The sequence below is a fragment of the Cenococcum geophilum genome, assembly GCF_001692895.1.
Source record: "Cenococcum geophilum 1.58 unplaced genomic scaffold K441scaffold_11, whole genome shotgun sequence".
NCBI classification, from domain to species: domain Eukaryota; kingdom Fungi; phylum Ascomycota; class Dothideomycetes; order Gloniales; family Gloniaceae; genus Cenococcum; species Cenococcum geophilum.
Window position 1 is genome coordinate 285,781 of NW_027137569.1, and position 17,962 is coordinate 303,742.

General features: G+C 40.7%; 2 protein-coding genes across 2 annotated transcripts; both read right to left on the reverse strand.

Annotated features, from left to right (window-relative positions):
• Positions 1–3,956: 3,956 nt before the first annotated feature.
• K441DRAFT_25006 (uncharacterized protein) lies at positions 3,957–4,723 on the reverse strand. The gene is made up of 2 exons (XM_067640767.1): positions 4,102–4,723; positions 3,957–4,055 (listed from the first exon to the last, which is right to left on the reverse strand). The coding sequence occupies exon 1, from the start codon at positions 4,541–4,543 to the stop codon at positions 4,106–4,108; it is 438 nt and encodes a 145-aa protein (XP_067506404.1). The 5' UTR covers positions 4,544–4,723; the 3' UTR covers positions 3,957–4,055; positions 4,102–4,105.
• Positions 4,724–5,565: 842 nt separating this feature from the next.
• On the reverse strand, positions 5,566–10,366 carry K441DRAFT_25009 (uncharacterized protein). The gene is made up of 6 exons (XM_067640768.1): positions 10,123–10,366; positions 6,974–10,063; positions 6,778–6,921; positions 6,351–6,681; positions 6,161–6,275; positions 5,566–6,113 (listed from the first exon to the last, which is right to left on the reverse strand). Exons 1-6 carry the CDS (start codon positions 10,191–10,193, stop codon positions 5,875–5,877), a joined length of 3,990 nt encoding a protein of 1,329 aa, XP_067506405.1. The 5' UTR covers positions 10,194–10,366; the 3' UTR covers positions 5,566–5,874.
• Positions 10,367–17,962: the final 7,596 nt, after the last annotated feature.

Here is a 17,962-nt window from a genome sequence, read left to right on the forward strand (position 1 = left end):
TTAGAGTTCGTGACGTTAAATACGTTTAATGAGATCCTATAGCAGAGCTATCCTGGAGAGCAACTTAGCTCTAGGACCTTCCTTTTAGAGGCGATTAGGGTGGGGTTCTTATAGGACGTCGGCTATAGCTTCGTTTTTGTAAATGGTGCTTGCTAAATACAGGGCTAAAACTAGGTAGAGATTGGGGATAGTAACCGGAAGATTAATGCGGTAAACGGCTGCTGGTATTAGCCGTTCGTAATTTATATTTAGGTATAGGGACGGAGTAGTAGTTAGAAAGGTAGGAGCTACTTCTATATTTAAAGCAGAGGCCTAGCTTAATGCGTCGTTTTCGTTTAAAGGACCCTAGTAGGGCGTACCCTAGGGTCCTAGTGTCAATATCCATAGTGTCGGGGTGCTTAGGCTAAGATAATGACTTAGTAGACGTTTATAGGGTTACCGTATTGTATTATAGAGTGGGCTTTAGTATTAGGCGTAGTATATCATTATATCGTTTATTAATAATATTTACGCAGGCATTAAGGGCTCCTGGTAGGTCTACGCCTATTAGGGAGGTTTTTAGTTTAGGGCTTAGTAATTTAATAAGGCTGTTAATTAGTGCGGAGTCGTTCCAGCCTATTTCCTTTACGTAATAGTTAAATTTGGAGAAGTATATTAGGAAACTTTCCGTTTCTTAAGTCATATAGTTTATCTTTCTTTAAGTAGTAGCTTAGCGGTTTAGGTTACTATATATAGCTTTAAGAAGTATAACTAGGCTTTGCACTAAGTTTAGCTAAAGCGGTTTAATAAGGTTAGCTATATCTCCTCCTAGTTAACTTAGGGCGTAATAGAGTTAGTTAGCTTTAGTTAGGTAATAGTTAGCGTTACTAGTTAACTTATTTTTAAGCTAGCTTAGAAATAATCGGAGCTCTTATTGTTTACTAGTAAATACTAGGGGGTCTAGTAGTCGTTTGGATTGTTTTAGTATAGTAGTTAGCTTAGGGTAAGTGGTTACTACGGGTTTAGGGCTCGCATTCCGCGTATTTATCTCTAGAGATAGTATTTAGTCTTAAGGTCCTAGCGTAGGCATCTTAAGGGCGCGGACTTCTTCTTAGAGGTCCTTAATTAATTACTAGTATCGTGCTTCTTATTCGGCTTGTTGTTAATTTAAAGTAGCTTAGTTCTATTTAAGGGCGTCTATAAAAGACTTCTGTATCCCTACTAATTGTTCTTAGAGTGCGGATATAATGCCAGCGGCCGTTATAGGGGCTTTAGGTTTGTTCTGTATGTTAATAGTAGTATAGGTGGTTAATATAACGTAGTGTTACGGAGTAAGTATAAGCGACGATAATATATAGCAAGGTAGATATTATTAAGCTATATATATAAACTGTATAAGGAGGTTAAGACGTTATATAAGGAAAGAAGGTAGAAGAATGGGAAGAAAGGGCATATATTATTGACTTAGTTGCTTAGTTAATACGTGCATAGGCAGAATAGGGTTTAGGTTATAGTCCTGGCAGAACTTGGCAGAATTTGGTAGAACTTGGCAGAATATAGCAGAATGCTATAGATTGCCGTTAGATTGCCATTAGATTGCCGTTAGATTGCTATTTCGCGGTTAGCCTTTAATTGCTAAGTTAGTGGAAATAGGTAGATGTGTGTAAGGTGTCACGGGGGTGTCCCGTAATACTTACTACCCAGTTATCCTATATATACGTAAGGACGTTCTTAGCGACGTGCCATAGGTAGAGGAGTTAAGGCACTAAAGGGAAGTATGTACGCAGTGCGTTCTTAAGAGCTAATTCCTTATTAGTAATTATAACCTTAAGAGTAACATTATATTAGGAGTAGAGAAGATAGATCTATTAAATTGCGAAGTTATAATTAGCTTCTGTTTTACCTAATAGGAAGCAATAAGCAAGCTTAAAGTTCTGCCCTATATTGCTGACTCCTACGGCATATAGAAAAGGCATCTTAAATTTATTTGTTTTATAGGTGCAGCTAATTAATAGAACATTAGGATTATTTTAGAAATACTTAAGAGACTCTAGGTGAGTAAAGAATAAGTATTTAACGTAATCGCAATCGTCTTCCTTATACGCGAAGTAGTATTTTAATTTAGGATTGTTGCCTCCGTGTTCGTTAAGAGCCTTAAATAATGCTTATATAGAGGAAAGCCTACTAAGCAGCTCCTTTTTATTTACTTGCTATTCGTTATAAATATCTTAGATGCTAATTATAATATCCTTCTTGAGTAGATTTATAAGTATTTTGCCTAGGTTAATACTACTAGCTAATATATCAGCAATCGTCTTCTTTATCTCCTTAGTACGTTGTTAGTAATGCGGTAGAGCTCTAGTATAGGCAAACTCCTAGTGGTTATGGGTAGGATTTTATACCTTTACCCGCCACCTAATTACTATACGAGTAAGTGTAAGGGTAAAGGGGCAGCTAGTTATGCGAGAGCTAGTTAGCCGCTTCCTAGTAGTCTTAGTGTAGTCATTTCCTTTAGCACACTGAAGCCACATTTTGCGCACAGTTGGTAGCACCTGCTTGTCAGTTTTTAAACGGAAAACTAACACCGTATAGCCTTGCCCTTTAACGAACTCATGAATATTATTAAGTGCAAGCTTTGCAGAGTCGTACAGCTTTAACGGGGGTGGGTTAAGAGCCATGGTTAGTGTGGGGAATGGTAGGGCAAATGCAAGGTGACGTTTTGGGTATAGGCGCGCGTCGGTGGCGCGTCGGTTGTGCGTTAATGCAGATGCAAACAAGTCAAATTCACGTGATGTTCTAACCTGAACAGGCAGGATCTAAGCCTGTTTAGACGGGGGTGTATGTATATTGGTTAGGGGGCGTATGCGTATCATTTGGGGGGTGTACGATTATTGTTGACTATATATAATTAGGGGGTATATAATTATCATTAACCTAATTTAGTTAGAAAGATAGTAATTATTACTATAATATAGCTTAAAAAAGGTATATATAGGGTTATTTACCCTACTAGATACTATAAAAATCTAGAGCGTGTACTAGACATTTTACTAAATACCCTGCCTAAAGCGGTTTAGCGCTACGGTAAAACTTTGGTAAGGTCCAAGATTGAGATAATCTTTATTATATATATTTATAGCTTTAAAACTTTTACTAACAATATAATAACTTATAATAGTTTTTACTAATTATTTACTACTAAATTAGCAATTTAGCAAGTTTTAATGTTTAAATCGGTTATAATCTAGGGAGTGGTTAAAAACCCGTTAACTACATTATATAGCATAGCTCTTTACTTTTTTTTGCTAATCCATTTATTGCTTTATCTGCCATTCTATTAGGTGTTAACTCTAGCAGCCGCAAGTGAACTGCATTTACCATGTCCCAAGTGTAGGTCCCCGCCCCGCTCCCCCCTCACCAACTCCCGACCTTCGTTGACTGATCTCTCTCCAGAGTCTTACAAGAAAACGACATCTCGGAAACGTCGAAGCCTCCCCCAAGCGCGTAGGCGGCCGTAAACCCGCAAAACTTGCCCTACAAAAGAAAATGTTGGTAGGGGGGGGGGGGTACGTGGACATCCACAGGAGCTTCCTGAGATCACGTGATTGCTTTCGCCTGTTGTATATATTCTCATCCTTTGAGACTACTCCACCTTATGGAGTCCTCACACCACCATACACCTGCATTCCCGTGTGACAGAAAAGTACCGCAACAGACGCCGCCACTAGCCAGTAGGAGTAACGCTGAAGTAGTAATCGTCGTCAACATTGATCAAGGTGTCGAACCAGACCTCCAAAAACAAGGCTGTTTAAAGGATGATCATGGGAGGCAGAACCTCTCCATCACCACTGATTGTTTCCACCATACTAATTAATTCACGGTTATCCGAGCTCTCCATGTAGTTTCGAACGCTTTGGGTTCTTCGTAATTACCAGGCATGGCAGTAAGCCTTTCAAGTCTTCCAACAACCTCGGACTTGAATTAATTGCTTGGCGCTCTAAAATCATCGAATTGAATTGACTCGGGCTAGTTCCGGAAGATTTGAAAGGCTTGAATTGTTAAGATAGTATATAGACCTGGATACGTTAGATTATGGTGTTTTGGACAGCAGAGGTGACTTACCTATCTAATCCGCTATCTCTGCTTGATCAAACTCATCTCCATCATCGAAAATAACCTCACCGTCGCCCCCGAGCTGAATCAGATCGTCTTCTTCTCCACTACTATCATCAGCTACTGGCTCATGAGCCTTCCTGGTCGCCTCCGCCTCTGCTCCCATCTCTGCTTCCAACTCCTTCTCTTTTAACGTCTGCGTCTTCTGGACGATCTCACCCGGTAGTAGGACCTCCCCAGCAGCCTCCTTCTCCCTTAGTATTGGAATACCATCCTCATTGCCGTCGTTATTCCAGAACACTTCCTTTTTCGGCAAGCCGAACCACCACTTAAGACATTCGTTTGCTTCAATAATATCGACCTGAAGTCGATCACAAGAGCCAGTAATAAGGTGCTTAGCGAAGGAGAAGACTCGCTCGCACTCCCCTGACATTAGTGGGATAGCAAGCATGTTTAAAGCGAAGCGGGCGAGATCAGGTTCAGTCTCATATCAAGCGTTCTAGTAGGCTAGCGCATCTTAATTCTTCTCCTTCTTAAGGCGGCTGTCAGCAAAGAACAGTTTAAAGTAGTTGGTTTCTTCTTCTGTAGCTAACTCGCCATCATCATCGCTGAGCTAATAGTAAGCGTGGAGGCCGCCAAAACGATCGCTCTTGATTCTGTGATATGGCTTTGAAGCCTCCGGCTGCTACTGCTGCTTCTTGTCAGTTGAAAACAAAGTAGTATACCTGCCCTTATACTCTTCCTCCCACAGCTACTCAACAGTGGCTTTGATGTTGATCTTCGCATCAACGCCAGTACCATCAATCCAACCTTATCCTTTCGACTCCCGAGTAAACCAGTGCCATTTGACATTCAGCTGTAAAGCAATTGTGGCGTAGTACGCAGGGCTGAAATCTGCCGGCTTGTAGTACTGCTCAACCTTCGTCCAACGGGCTGCGGAAGCAGCTGCGAGATAGAGTATTCCTCCCGATCGGGGAAACTCTTCTTCGGCTGACGAAATGTCTCCTGAGACGTCCGGGCTTCGTTGAGAAGCTAATCCGTTGTGACAATCCATTGCCCGAGATGACCCCGCTTGCCTTCGCTACGGAGTGTTGCCTCGTGGAAGGAGTGGAGGACGTCGTGAAGCCGATCGAGGAGCCAGTGCCCAGGGCCTAAACGGTCTTATCAATACCATCGCCCTTTTTAGGCATATAGGTGTTGCAGAAGGCTTCAATTCGCGGCCGGCAGTTGAGGGCTCGAACAATTGAGACAAAGTAGGGATCCAGCGCGTTGAATTCGATTGGATAAGCTGTTGGATAAGGAGGTAAGGTTAGCTTTGGAGCGGCAAACCAACCTCAGCTGCGCTTTAACTAATCATGACGTCCGCGGTGGCGAATATATGAAAGTTAGTCAACCTCACCTCCAGCCCATTGAACTCCTCCCACTTCTGACCTTCGATTTTGATACTCCTAAACTCCTCACGCCGCTAAGGCGTCATTCGGATACACCGAACGATATTGTGGAGTCGTCCAAGCGCGCCCTGCTCCCTCCAAATTCCCGTAATCTTCTCAAAGTCCTTCCGAAGGTATGCGGTCTCCAGCTCGTCAATCGTCTCCACTACCACTAATTAGGGCATCAAATACTAAAACACCAGGCCAAAACTATATCTGAATAACTGGATAACCATGGTTAACTATCAGATCGTTATCCTATCCTAACCACCATGTCCAAAAGGGTATATCTAGTTATCCAACTGAATGTGGTTATCTAATCTATATCTAGCTCTAAACCACACCACTTCCTTCACTGGTCTTGGGGCTCCATATCCGGGGCCCAATCATTCAGAATCTTCCGGAGCTCATTAAAATGGACTGGTTTTGTCAGAAAAAGGTTTATCCCGTTAGAGAAGGCCTCCTGTCGAATGTTGGCAGAAGCCAGACCGGTCAAGGCGATAATCATAGCAGGCTTCTGCCCTCGCTCACGCTCCAATTTCCTAATTTCTCGCGTGGACTCTATTCCGTTCATGACCGGCATTGAGATGTCTGCTTTCCAGTTAGGACGCTGTAGTGTTTAGAGACAATTTGCCTACCCATGAATACAATGTCATAGGGATGTCGCGCATTCTGAAATGCCTGCAACGCTAACAGGCCATTTTCAGCAGTGCCGTACTCGTAGTTGTTCTTCTTTGTAAAGGTTTCGAGAAGCTTTGCCAGCATCAGTCCCAATACTGGTAATGACAGATGAGAGAAATTTCCAAACTCTTTATGATCTAGACATACCTTGAGATTGATCTCGTTATCCTCGACCAAGAGCAGCACAGGTTTTTGTCTCTCAGCTTTGTTGGCATCTGCAGCGAGTGCTAAAGATTCACTTGCTCTGAAGGGGGTCCTAGGAGGGGAAGCAGCACTGCTGGGGAAGTATTCCTCTCGTAAATGTTGCTCCCCTCGATACAATGATGAATCCGGGGAGACCTTGAACAAACTCTGTGGAGAAACTAGATCTTTGTACGTAGCTCCGAGGGGAGACGATCGAGATCCGTGATTAATAGATGGGTATGAAGCGTCACCTAAACAAAACGCGAAAGCTTTGGCAAGCTTGTGAGGACCGCATCTATCCAGGATGGATCAGCATCTCCGATTTCTAACGGACGGCAATTTCAAGGTTGCAACTCAGGCCTGGAAGTATGGGCAGCTTGGAGCAACTTACGGTTTAGAAACAAAGTGGACAAGTCCACTGTCGCTGCGCTGAGTGCCTTGCACCGTCCTCCTAGCGTACTCGCGGTACACGGATGCATTAGAGCAAAGCACAATAATCGGAGCCCCGCTAAATGCACCATGGAGGCCAGGTTGTCTTTATTACTAGTTAGTAGAGCCACTAGTCTCAAGACTCGAGGGGTTTTAACTCATTTGCAATGTAGATATCTGGTGGTGAAGCTTCCCATGATTGCGATGCCGTGACCTTCATGTCAAACCAGTGGGTGGCCATGCCTTCGAGCGACGCTTGGAGAGATAGCGAGGGACCTGGCTCGACGTTAAGGATACCAGCACGTCTTCCAGAAATACCTGAGTAGACATCAAACCCCACAAGGCCTAAGGTTAGGCCGCTTGTCTTTTTCCTCACACTCATAACGGGGTTTTCATGCTTGGCGTCTAGAGGGAGGGGCTGGGGAGGAAGTGGTGCTTGGTTCAAGGTGAAAGATGCCTTCACTTCGGTCCCAACGCCCTGCTCACTCTTAACGTCAATTGTACCCCCCAGCGAGCGCACAATTTGCAGCACTATGCTCAGTCCTAGCCCAGTTCCTGGATTTAGAGAGTCCTCCTGTGTGAAGGGTATGAAAAGGTGATTGTGTAAAAACTCTTGAGATATTCCTCTGCCAGAATCGCTGACAGTGATCGTGATGATGGATTGTTGAGATTGAGATAATGTCGGTATGATGTCTTTGGATTGAAGGGAGACCCTGACCCACCCCGCATCCGTATATTTCAAAGCATTACCGAAGAGATTCATTAAAACTCTTCTCAAAGCTCCGGATTGTGTGTTGAAAACCCAGTTTGATCTCCAGTCAATGTCCATAATAATTTCAAGCCGCTCTTTCTTCAATGCAGGCAGATCCGCAGCTATATCACTGTCGTTAACCCAACTTCTCCGTAAGCCTTCGGAAGGGAAACCGCTCGCTTCGTCGGCCACCACGAGTGACGAATTACCTTGAAATTCATGACCTGCGTGCACGGAATCGATGACATCCTCAGTGATCACGCTAAGATCGATATCGACGCTTAAGCCCATTATTCTCGAGTGGGGACCTCCGCCAGACGACCCTTCGTCCTTTCTCTTATTCCTTTTTGGCTTGGTGAAATTGTTGATCTTCGCAAAGTCCAGTACGTGTTGGATTGTGTCCAGAAGAGTCCTCCCACATCGTTCAATGGTGTCAATCATGCTGTTCTGGAATAAGTCTATCGTTGTATCCTGTAGAAACTCCACAGAGGCAAGGATACCGTGAAGAGGGGAGCGGAGTTCATGACTGATGGACGAGATAAAGTCCGACTTGGCTCGATCTGCAGCCATCGCATCCAATCGAGCAACATCCGCCATGATACTGTTTCCGAAAGCGGCGAGATAGCTCAAGTCTTCAGTACGTGTGAGTACTCGCGTCGACCGAGTAGTCCACGCAAAACTGCCCGCAAACCATCTTTCCCGATGAGAATCCCACAGCGGAAACAAGACAACACTACGAGCACCAGGAAGCATCCGAAGTAGGGCTTTCGCTTCTGCCTGCTTAGCACTTTCCCTGGGTTTTCGTGTTCGCAAAATCTTCTCGGAAGATCCAGTTTCGACCTTTGCGACGTCTCCTACTGTACGTTGGGTGTCGTTTATGCCGGAGATGACCGGGCCTCCCTCGCCGAGGTTGAATACCTGTCCGCGAGGGTACTTGTGCAGAAGACTCTGGAGAAACGCCTCTGCAACTGGAACATAATTCTCTGAAGCCTCATCCCCTTCCAAGCTAGATTTTTCTCCCGTCGAAAATCCTAGTATTCTGCACGTCTTTTGCTCCTCATCGCCTCTTTCGGTCAACGCCTTCTTTGACGGTTGACTAACGTCGCTACCGGCAAGGCTCACTTCTGCTGACTCCGCATCACCGGTAGGAGTCTTCCAGCGTTCTTCTTCCCCGCTTGATATAACAGACTCTTGACTCTGTCCCGCCATCATTTCTGGTCGACCAAGCGTCTTATGCGACTCGCCTGTGTATCCTCCAAACGTACCGATACTGGCATCCAGAAAGATTACCCCATCAACCTCGATACATTCCCGGATAATGTTGCTGGCACGCGAGAACATCTCTTTGAGCTTTTCGGATAACATGGTTGCCTGCAAGTCTGTCGTAAATGTTCTGAAGTTCTGTTTTGAACCGGGTGGGTGCTGATCCTCTCCTCTGCTTGGTATAGGTGACGGGTCATGTGCGCTGTCAAGCGTCGCCGAGATGTTCAACACCGGAGTTGGAAAGGAGAGAGTTTCCTGGTTTCCCGACTTCAAGGATGTGGAAATTTCATCACTCTCTCTTTGCGTTGCTAAAACTGGTCGCAATTCAACCGTGCGGTCAGCTTGAACTTCGGCTGGAGTTTCTACTGTCGGCTTAGAGTGAGAAAGAGATAAATGGCCATCAAGCGATTTGAAATGCCCTGCGACTTCGGGTTCCATGGTCTTGCTAGCAGAGGTACGCCCATTGAGAGCTGACGTTGAATCTAAATCTAGTTGAGGTTTACCCTTGTTGCTACTTTGTGCTTCTGCTCCGTCTCTCGAGTCTTGTTGTCGCCATGCCTGGTTGGTTCCAACCTCGAGCCACCATTCGCGCAGAGTGCTCCTTCCTTCCACGAAATCTCTAAGGCCTTTGACCATCTTCTCACTGCGTCTGTGCTCTTCCTTGACTCTGGCCATTTCTAAATGAGTCATAATGGTAATTGCCATGTCACCCAAGAACCTTATTTCGACATCGCTTAGTCCCTCTCTTGGCTTATCATCCATAACAGACAGGGTTCCGATGTTGAAACATGATTTAGTACTGATCGATATCGCAGCACAAAATCGCAAGGATGGGCGGCTCGTAACGAAAGGTCGATCCTTAAACTTGTCGTCTTGAGTAAGATCATTGATAATCAAGGGCAATAACCTCCGTGACTTGGGACGAACCCCGTCCTTTGGGGGGCGAGGTAGTATCTCAAGAACCTTCTCGCAAAGCCCTAGCGATCTGGGCAACGTTGTACATCCAAACCATAGTTCGTCCTGATCGTTGTGCACCGAATCAGACTGGAGAGATAATGTCTGCGTAGCCTCGGCGAGAATATATTCATTTGTCCGGTCAATGAGGGATATTAACGCACGCCTTGTGTTCAAACGCAGAGTCGCAAGTTGAGCGAAGGCGGATAATGCTGTATCGTACGAGGATCGGGGTACATGGTCCGGTGCAAAGTGCTGCGAAAATGAAGGTTGATAGTATCTAATTCAGGCGTTAGTCAACTCCATTTGACCGGCTGCGGTGAGCAGATGAAGATCTACTGGTAAAGAGCCCTCTCTCTAGCCGTCTCAAATGGTAGTTCTAGAATCCCTCCCTTCTTGCAGTTTGGCATCGCTGCGGAATTAAGTAATACCCAAGTTGAACGACTTGATAATACCCACGGTGAAAGATACTTTGTCTGGAACAGTCATCAGCGACGACCGGACATCGTTATCCATAACCTCAGCGAGGTCAGACTGATTTTTTTTTGGGCTAGCGTTGGAATAACGGTAGGGCCGTCCTCGCAAAATCATGTCTAAGAGTGTTTAGCGCGTCTTGTTAAAATCATAAGCAAAATCCGCTAAGCGGAGATTACGGAGATTAAATTTATTAATTTATATAACGTGTTATTATTACTAAATATAGTTACTTTTTTTTAAGACTTAGGGCTTCCAAATAGTATAAATTTTATAATACGGCTATTACTTAGTCTTGGTATTAATTTCGTTAAAGTTAAAGAAACGTATTATTAAAATTATAAGCATATACTATATCCCATTAAATAGTCTTAAAGTTATTATAATACCTAGTAAATACTATAGTTAGGCCCTTCCTTAAAAATATCCTTCCTTAGTGTTACGGACCTTATATCGGGAAGAGACATAAACGGGTTGGTTGAGACAGTACGGGAGGCGCCGGAACCGATCGAGCCATGGATGAGGGGTAGCCGAGTCACGTGGCTAGTCACGTTACAAGTTCGGGACGTGGGAACGCGACGTACCGACGTACTGACGTACTGACGTTCTTAGTACATTTCTTAGGCGCAGTATTATGTATTTAAAGGACCACAGTCCCTACCTAGATAGTTCTCTTTTTTATAGTAAATCTTAGAATATAATTAGAGTTAATCTATTAGGTAACTACTCTACTAGTTATATTTACGTTATTAACTATTCCTTAACTTATATACCTAGCCTATTAATAAGTCTACCATAGTATTTCCTATAAGGCTTTATTATATATTTACTACTAAGGTTATAGTAAAAAAAGTTAAGTAATATACTACTAAAAGCACTAGTTATAACGCCGTTAATAGTAGTAACTACTTTAGGAATAAGTAGAGATACTAGTACATAAGACACCAACTTATAACTTATTACGGTAGGTTAGTTATAAGAAATAGTTAATTAATTAATAGATAATAATTAAATATTTAAAGAACGAATTAATGGAATCGGAGCAGTAAAGGTTAAGTTACTATTAGTTAAGCGATTCTTAGGAAAGAAGTTAAAGCTTAAAGGATTTCTTATATAAATACGTTTTAAGGTAATATAAAAAAGCTCACTATATTAATAGACTAAGTGGTTTATATAGGATTATTTCTAACAAGAAGAGTACTTAAGTAGTTTAAACTTTACCTTGCTAAGATATAAGAGTATAGGAGTATAACTACTAATCTAGAAGTTAAGTATATATTCTTAAGCTAGGAAGGATTTATAAACCAACTTATATAAATATTTAGAGACTTAAAAGTAATAACTATAGTAGAATAAAAGCTCTAAAACTTAGTATAACGGACTTTAGCAATTAAGTATATAATATAGTTTTAAACACTAGTTATATAGGTTAAGTAAAATAATAAGGCGCTTATAGCACAGTATAAGTAAGGACTTAAAGTAAAAGTCTAGGACGTAATTATCCTAATAGAAGATGCGGACATACTTAGGGAACTTATAGATTAAGTGATTAAGATTAATAATAGGATCTACTAAAGAGAATAGGCTAAAAAAGGGTAAGATAGAGTTCTATAGTTATATAAGGCGTAAAGTACGCAATAATATTATTAAAATTAAAAACTATAAAATGGTAGACTAGAGCTAATGTAACGGCTTATATAAATGCCTCTAAACCAAAGCTTGTGGATTGCTATCTAGTAAAGATACTAAGCTAAGGAGAAGAAGAAGAAGGAGAATCGTTTAGGGGTAGTAGGTAGACATGTCGCGAGGGCCGCTAAGGCGCTAGTGGTACGCGAGCCAATAGCAATTTTCCATGCCGGGCATGGAAAATCCTGATTGGTTAAATGTGGTAGGTAACGCGCACCAGCACCGTCACATCACCCCCCCCTTTTAAAAAAGCCTGCCCTTAGGCGTTGTCTAAGTTCCTTATTATTGTCTAGATTATTATAATTATCTAACCCTTCTTCTTAGCATTTAATCTAGCTATCTAACTTATTTGGTAGTCTAGAGAGGTCTAAATAGGCTAGGTGGAAGTCTTGTAGTTTATAGGGGGAGTACTTAAAATTAGATGTAGGATACTATTTTAGGTCCTTATCGTGGCCAACCTAGCTTATATAGTATTTTAAGACGCTACGGACCTTCTTAACTACTAGGATCTCTTTAACTTCCTATTCCTTATCCTCTATAATCTAAATTGGCGGTAGAGGGTTGTTATACTATCTAGGCAGTAGGTTATTTATAGCCTTTTATAATTAGTCTAGGAAGAAAACAGGGTAGATCTTTATTAAATCCGGTAGTTTAACCCTAAAGAAGTGTTCTACCTTCTCTAAAATCTTATATAGACTAGCCATTTAGTAGTCTAACTTGCGGCTTAGCCTCTGGGTTTTTTAGTTCTTTATTAACACCTATACCTTATCTCCTACTTAGAAGTCTACTTTACGACAATACTAATTTATATCGGCCTCTTTCTTCTCTTACGCCTTTTTTATAATTATTTAAGTAGTCTCTTAGGCCCTATATATTCTCTTAGCAAATGCCTAGGCCTCTTTATAGCTAAGGCGTTCGTAAGCCGTAGCGGGTTTAGTAGGCCTATCCCAATTAAAGGACGTTTATAGTGCGTACCCGTTAAGCAGTTTAAATGGCGACATCCCTATACTATTATAGGGGAGTGTAAGCTACGCATAGTTTATTATAGGTAGTAATTCCAACCAGTTGTCCTAATAGTAGTTTATAAAGGGATGTAGTCGCTAGTTAAGGTACTAGTTTATAATCTCGGTTTAGCCGTTAGTCTAAGGGTAAAATGCGGTAGAGAGCTTAATCTTAATCCTAAGGATACAGCAGAATTTATTTTAGAAGTCCGATATAAACTAGGGACTATAGTTAAAGACAATTAATTTAGGAGCGCCGTAGAATTAATAGATATTGTTAACGTAAAGGCAAGCTATATCCTTCGCAGTTATAGTCTTAAAGTAAGGGAGGGAGACGGATTGCTTATATAGTTAGTTAATTACTATAAAGGCCGCGTTATAGCCGTGGGCGTCCTTTAGAAATAACTTAAAGTCTATTATAATATATTGCTAAGGGCGTTCTAGAACTAGCAATAGATATAACTACCTAGGAGTTTAATCCCTAGGGGCATCCGCGCGTTTATAGGCGTAGCAGTTTCTAATAAATTGTTTTATATTAGATAGGAGTCCTCGCCAATAGTAATAGGGCGCTAGTAGTTAGTAGGTCTTATCCCAACTAGGGTGCGCTGTTAAGACTTAATAGTGGGCCTTATGGATTAGCTCTGTCTATAGGTTATTAATATCTAAAACTATAAGTCGTTCTTAGTATAAGAGTAGTCCTTCTTTTATTTCTAAATTAGGGTTACCTTTTAAGGCCTAGTTATAGAGGGCCTTTAAGAATTTAACTATGCGGTTTGCGGTTAAGATACGGTTAATTAATCCTATTAGCTCGTCTAAGAACTTTCCTTCTATAGGTACTAGCTTATTCTCTTTAAAGCTCAGTTCCTTAAGGATGCGTAGGTCGAGCTATTTAGGACGGAGGAGGGCGCGTGTCCGATATTGCGCCTTTAGCTTATTCTAGGGGCCTATATCCTATTCTCTTTAGGTTAAAGTATTAGCCTTAGAGTTTTGTATACCTAGGCAGTATATAATTATAAAGAAGAATTAAGAGAGTATTTTAGCCTATTAAGCCTATCAGCTAATAAGCTGCTTTATTATTATAAAATACTCTAAGGCTTTATAATTAGTATAGACCTTAATCCGAGAGTTCGTGCCTTTAAGCTCCGCGCGCTATTAGGATAATAATTAGATAATAGCTAGCATTTCTTTATTATATACTTTGTAGTTATACTTAGCCGGGTTTATTATCTTTAAAAAGAAAGCAATAGGGTACTATTCGCTATCCAGATATAACTGTAATAGGACTCCTACTATAACTCCGTCGGAAGCGTCCGTTTTTAGTATTAATTTAAGATCCGGGTTATAATAACGCAGGATTAGAGAAGAGATAAGCCGATCCTTTAACTCTCTAAAGGCCTCTATATAGTCATTATTAAATATAAAAGGTGTATCTTTCTAGGTAAGTTGTATAAGAGGCTTTACTACAACTCTATAGTTACGGATAAACCAGCAATAGAAATTATAAAAGCTAAGGAAGGACTGGATCCCCTTTATAGTATAAGGGGGCTTCTAGCTACGGATTGCTTTAACCTTCTTAGGGTTAACTTTAATCCTATCCGTACTTATAATAAACCTAAGATACTTTATACATTTTACCCTAAATTTATATTTCTTAATATCAACTTATAAGCCCGTGTTTTGTAATCTCTCTAGGACCTTCTTAATATAAACTTTATACTTAAGTTCGTTATCTAAGTATATAAGGATATTATCCAGGTATGCCGTGTAAAACTCATTAAGGTAGTTAAAAAGGACATTATTTATATACCTTTGGTATATAGCCGGCCCATTTATTAACCTAAAAGGAAGGACTTTATATTTATAGGACCTATAATAGGTACGGAACGTTGTTAAACCTTTAGATATAGGGTCTATCCTAATTTGGTAGAAAGCTTAGCGGATATTAAGTTTAGTAAAGATCTTTACCTAGCTTAGACGTATAAGGGTCTCGTTAATTAAAGGAATAGGATACTAATCCTTTTAAGTAATAGCGTTTAGCTTTTAATAGTTAATATAAAAACGAAGGCCTCTATTAGGCTTTTTTATAAACAGGATAGGGGAAGTAAAAGGGGCTTAGCTAGGCTCGATAAACCCTTTATTAAGGTTATTAATTAAATACTACTTTATTACCTTTAGCTTGTCCATTAATTATTAGTAGAGGGGGCTATATCCTGGTAAGTTATTGGCTTCTAATTAAATCTTATAATTATACGTTTAGTAGGGGGGTAGTATATCTAAAGCTGCTTTTAAGAACGCGTCTCTATAGCCTAAGAGGTAGGTAGGAAGAAGGCGCTCAACTAGCTCCTTGTTACTTTCCTTAGCTAGCCCTTCTTTCTTCTTATTAATAATTTAGTTAATTTTATATAAGCTAGTTATAAAAACCTTATTGTCCTTCTAGTATATATTAAAGTAGAACCCTATAGCACTAATAGCCGCGATATCCAACGTAGGGGGGTTACGCGATAGTAGGGGTGTATGTGATTTTTAAGGCTTCTAGGGTATTAACCTTCTCATTCCTCTCTTTAGCTCCTACTGCATCTTTTAGAGGCTATCTCTCGTATCCTATTAGTAGGTCCTCTTCTATATAGGTCAGATCTCCGCAACTTAGGCGACTTCTACGTTACTATCTATTCCGCTTCCGTACGTAGAGTCCTCTTTAACCGTAGTACTGCGGGAGAGTATCTTTGTTAGTATAGGGTTCTTACTAGCTTTATAACGGGCGTCTTTTTATATAAAGGCTAGGTCCTAGTCCCTAATATCCTACTTATAGGTAGGATCCGCCTCTGCGGCTAATGTCCTATAGTTAGTTTAGATCTCTTTAATAAAGGAGGGTAATTTTGGTCTATCCTTCAGCTAAATAAGCTGCCTTTATTATACGTTTAGCTAGATATTAAAATAGAATATCTACTTCTAACTAAGGATTATATTATAGGAACCTAGGTCTAGGATATAGAAGGGTATACTATATAGGCGTCGTCTATTAAGAGAAATATATAACTTTAATATATAGGTAACCGCCTTACCGGCCTAGCCGTTATAGCCTTTTACTTAAACAGGCTTCTTTAGCTAGGTAGCTTTTATATTTAGAAACCTAGTAACATTAGTTATATAGGCAGTATTTATAAAGGCAAAGCCATTTACTTTAGTGTTAATAAGGGCGGTTATATTAACTCTATATGCATTTTAAGATACTATACATAGAACTATAAAGTATTTTCCACCTATTAACTAACTTAGATTAATCTCTTTAAGATTAATAGGGTACCCTAGGGGGGAGTCTTTCCCTAGGGTTCTTCTTTTCCTAACTCATCGGACGTTTCTCCTTCCTCCATCTCCTTAATATCGCCTATATCTTTTAGCTCTGGGTAAGACAAGATAAAATATCTATCTTTTCCGCAGTTAAAGCACGTGGCTATAGTAGGGTTAATTAGGGTGTTACGGTAGGTATTAGTTAGGGGCGTAGTATGTAGTTAATTGGGAGAGGCCCGCTAAAGGGCAGTTGTACCTACCTTAGGTATAGGGATACTTTCCACTAGTTTTCTAGTGCCAGCCCTAGCAGGTGTAATTATTAGTTTTTAATTACTATAGGATTTTTTCTACCAATCGGTGCGGGTATTAATTCGCTATAGTTCTAAATCCAATAATAGATATTGGGCTGTAAGTCTTTAGTAGGTTAGTAGGTCGTCTAGGGCTACTATAATCTTCTCTTATAATTAAACCGTTAGTTTATTGTATAGGTCTAATTAGTAGTTTTTAAGGGGGACCTAGCCTTCGCCTGCTAGGTATAGGAATTAGGTTTAGAACTTAGCAAAGGATTAGTTTAGTCTTATTATTAGGCGATTATAATTATACCTAGCGTCGCGTACTTTATTTAGGTTCACGTAAATAGCCGCTAGGTGCTATAGTATCTTATTAACAGATATAAACCAAACAGGTAATTTATCCTCAAACTTAGCTTAGAGGTGCTTTTAGGCGTTCCTAATAGTTTAACCAAAGAGGTAAAGTATCTTAGCTTCTTTAGAAAGGAAATAGTTATAGTTAACGCGGAGCTTTCCTCATATTTAAATCCTCTAATTCTTAAAGGTAGGGTCTATCCCATTAAATAGTGGTTAGGGGTTAGGGAGCTTAACGGACTTTAATTGCTTTATTATTATTTCCGTACTCCCTAGTATATTATCCTTAGTTAAGTAGATAGGTTAACTAGGACTTCTAAAAGGGGGAGCTAAGCTACTTTAAAGAGCTGTAAGGCTGTCTAGGATCTCTTATAGGGTCTCCTATATACTTTAAGCTTAGAGATAGTTGGCTTTTTAATTAGCCGTTAGGGCACGAATCTGCTTATATATATCTATAATATCATTATTATCTTCAATTTTAGATCCCAATTAAATCTCATGTTCTTCTTAGGTTAGGGCAGCTTTTTTAAATAAGCTCGCTTTAGGTGCCATTATTAGCTTCCTAAGGTTTATCGGAATTATATAATTCGGTTTTAATTCCGGGGGGTATAGGTCCAGTCCTATCTAACTTATAAAGTAGGGTATTATTACGGCCTTCGCAGGCAGTATAGAGTTATTTTAATATCTAAGTATAGCGTATTAACGCGTCGTTGTAGACGAAGATCTTCTCTTTTTTAGGGGTAGGATATTATTAAGGCCTTCCCAGGCAGTGTAAGGAGAGCTTAGTATAATATAACGGCTCGCATAAATGCCTCTAAACCAAAGCTTATAGATTACTATTTAGTAAAGATACTAAGCTAAGGAGAAGAAGAAGAAGGAGAATCGTTTAGGGGCAGTAGGTAGATATGTCGCGAGGGCCGCCAAGGCGCTAGTGGTACGCGAGCCAATAGCGATTTTCCATGCCGGGCATGGAAAATCCTAATTGGTTGAATGTGGCAGGTGACGCGCACTAGCACCGTCACAGCTAATAGACTTAAGTAGTACTAAAGAATCTAAAAGATAGAATAAAAAACTATAGAAACCTAA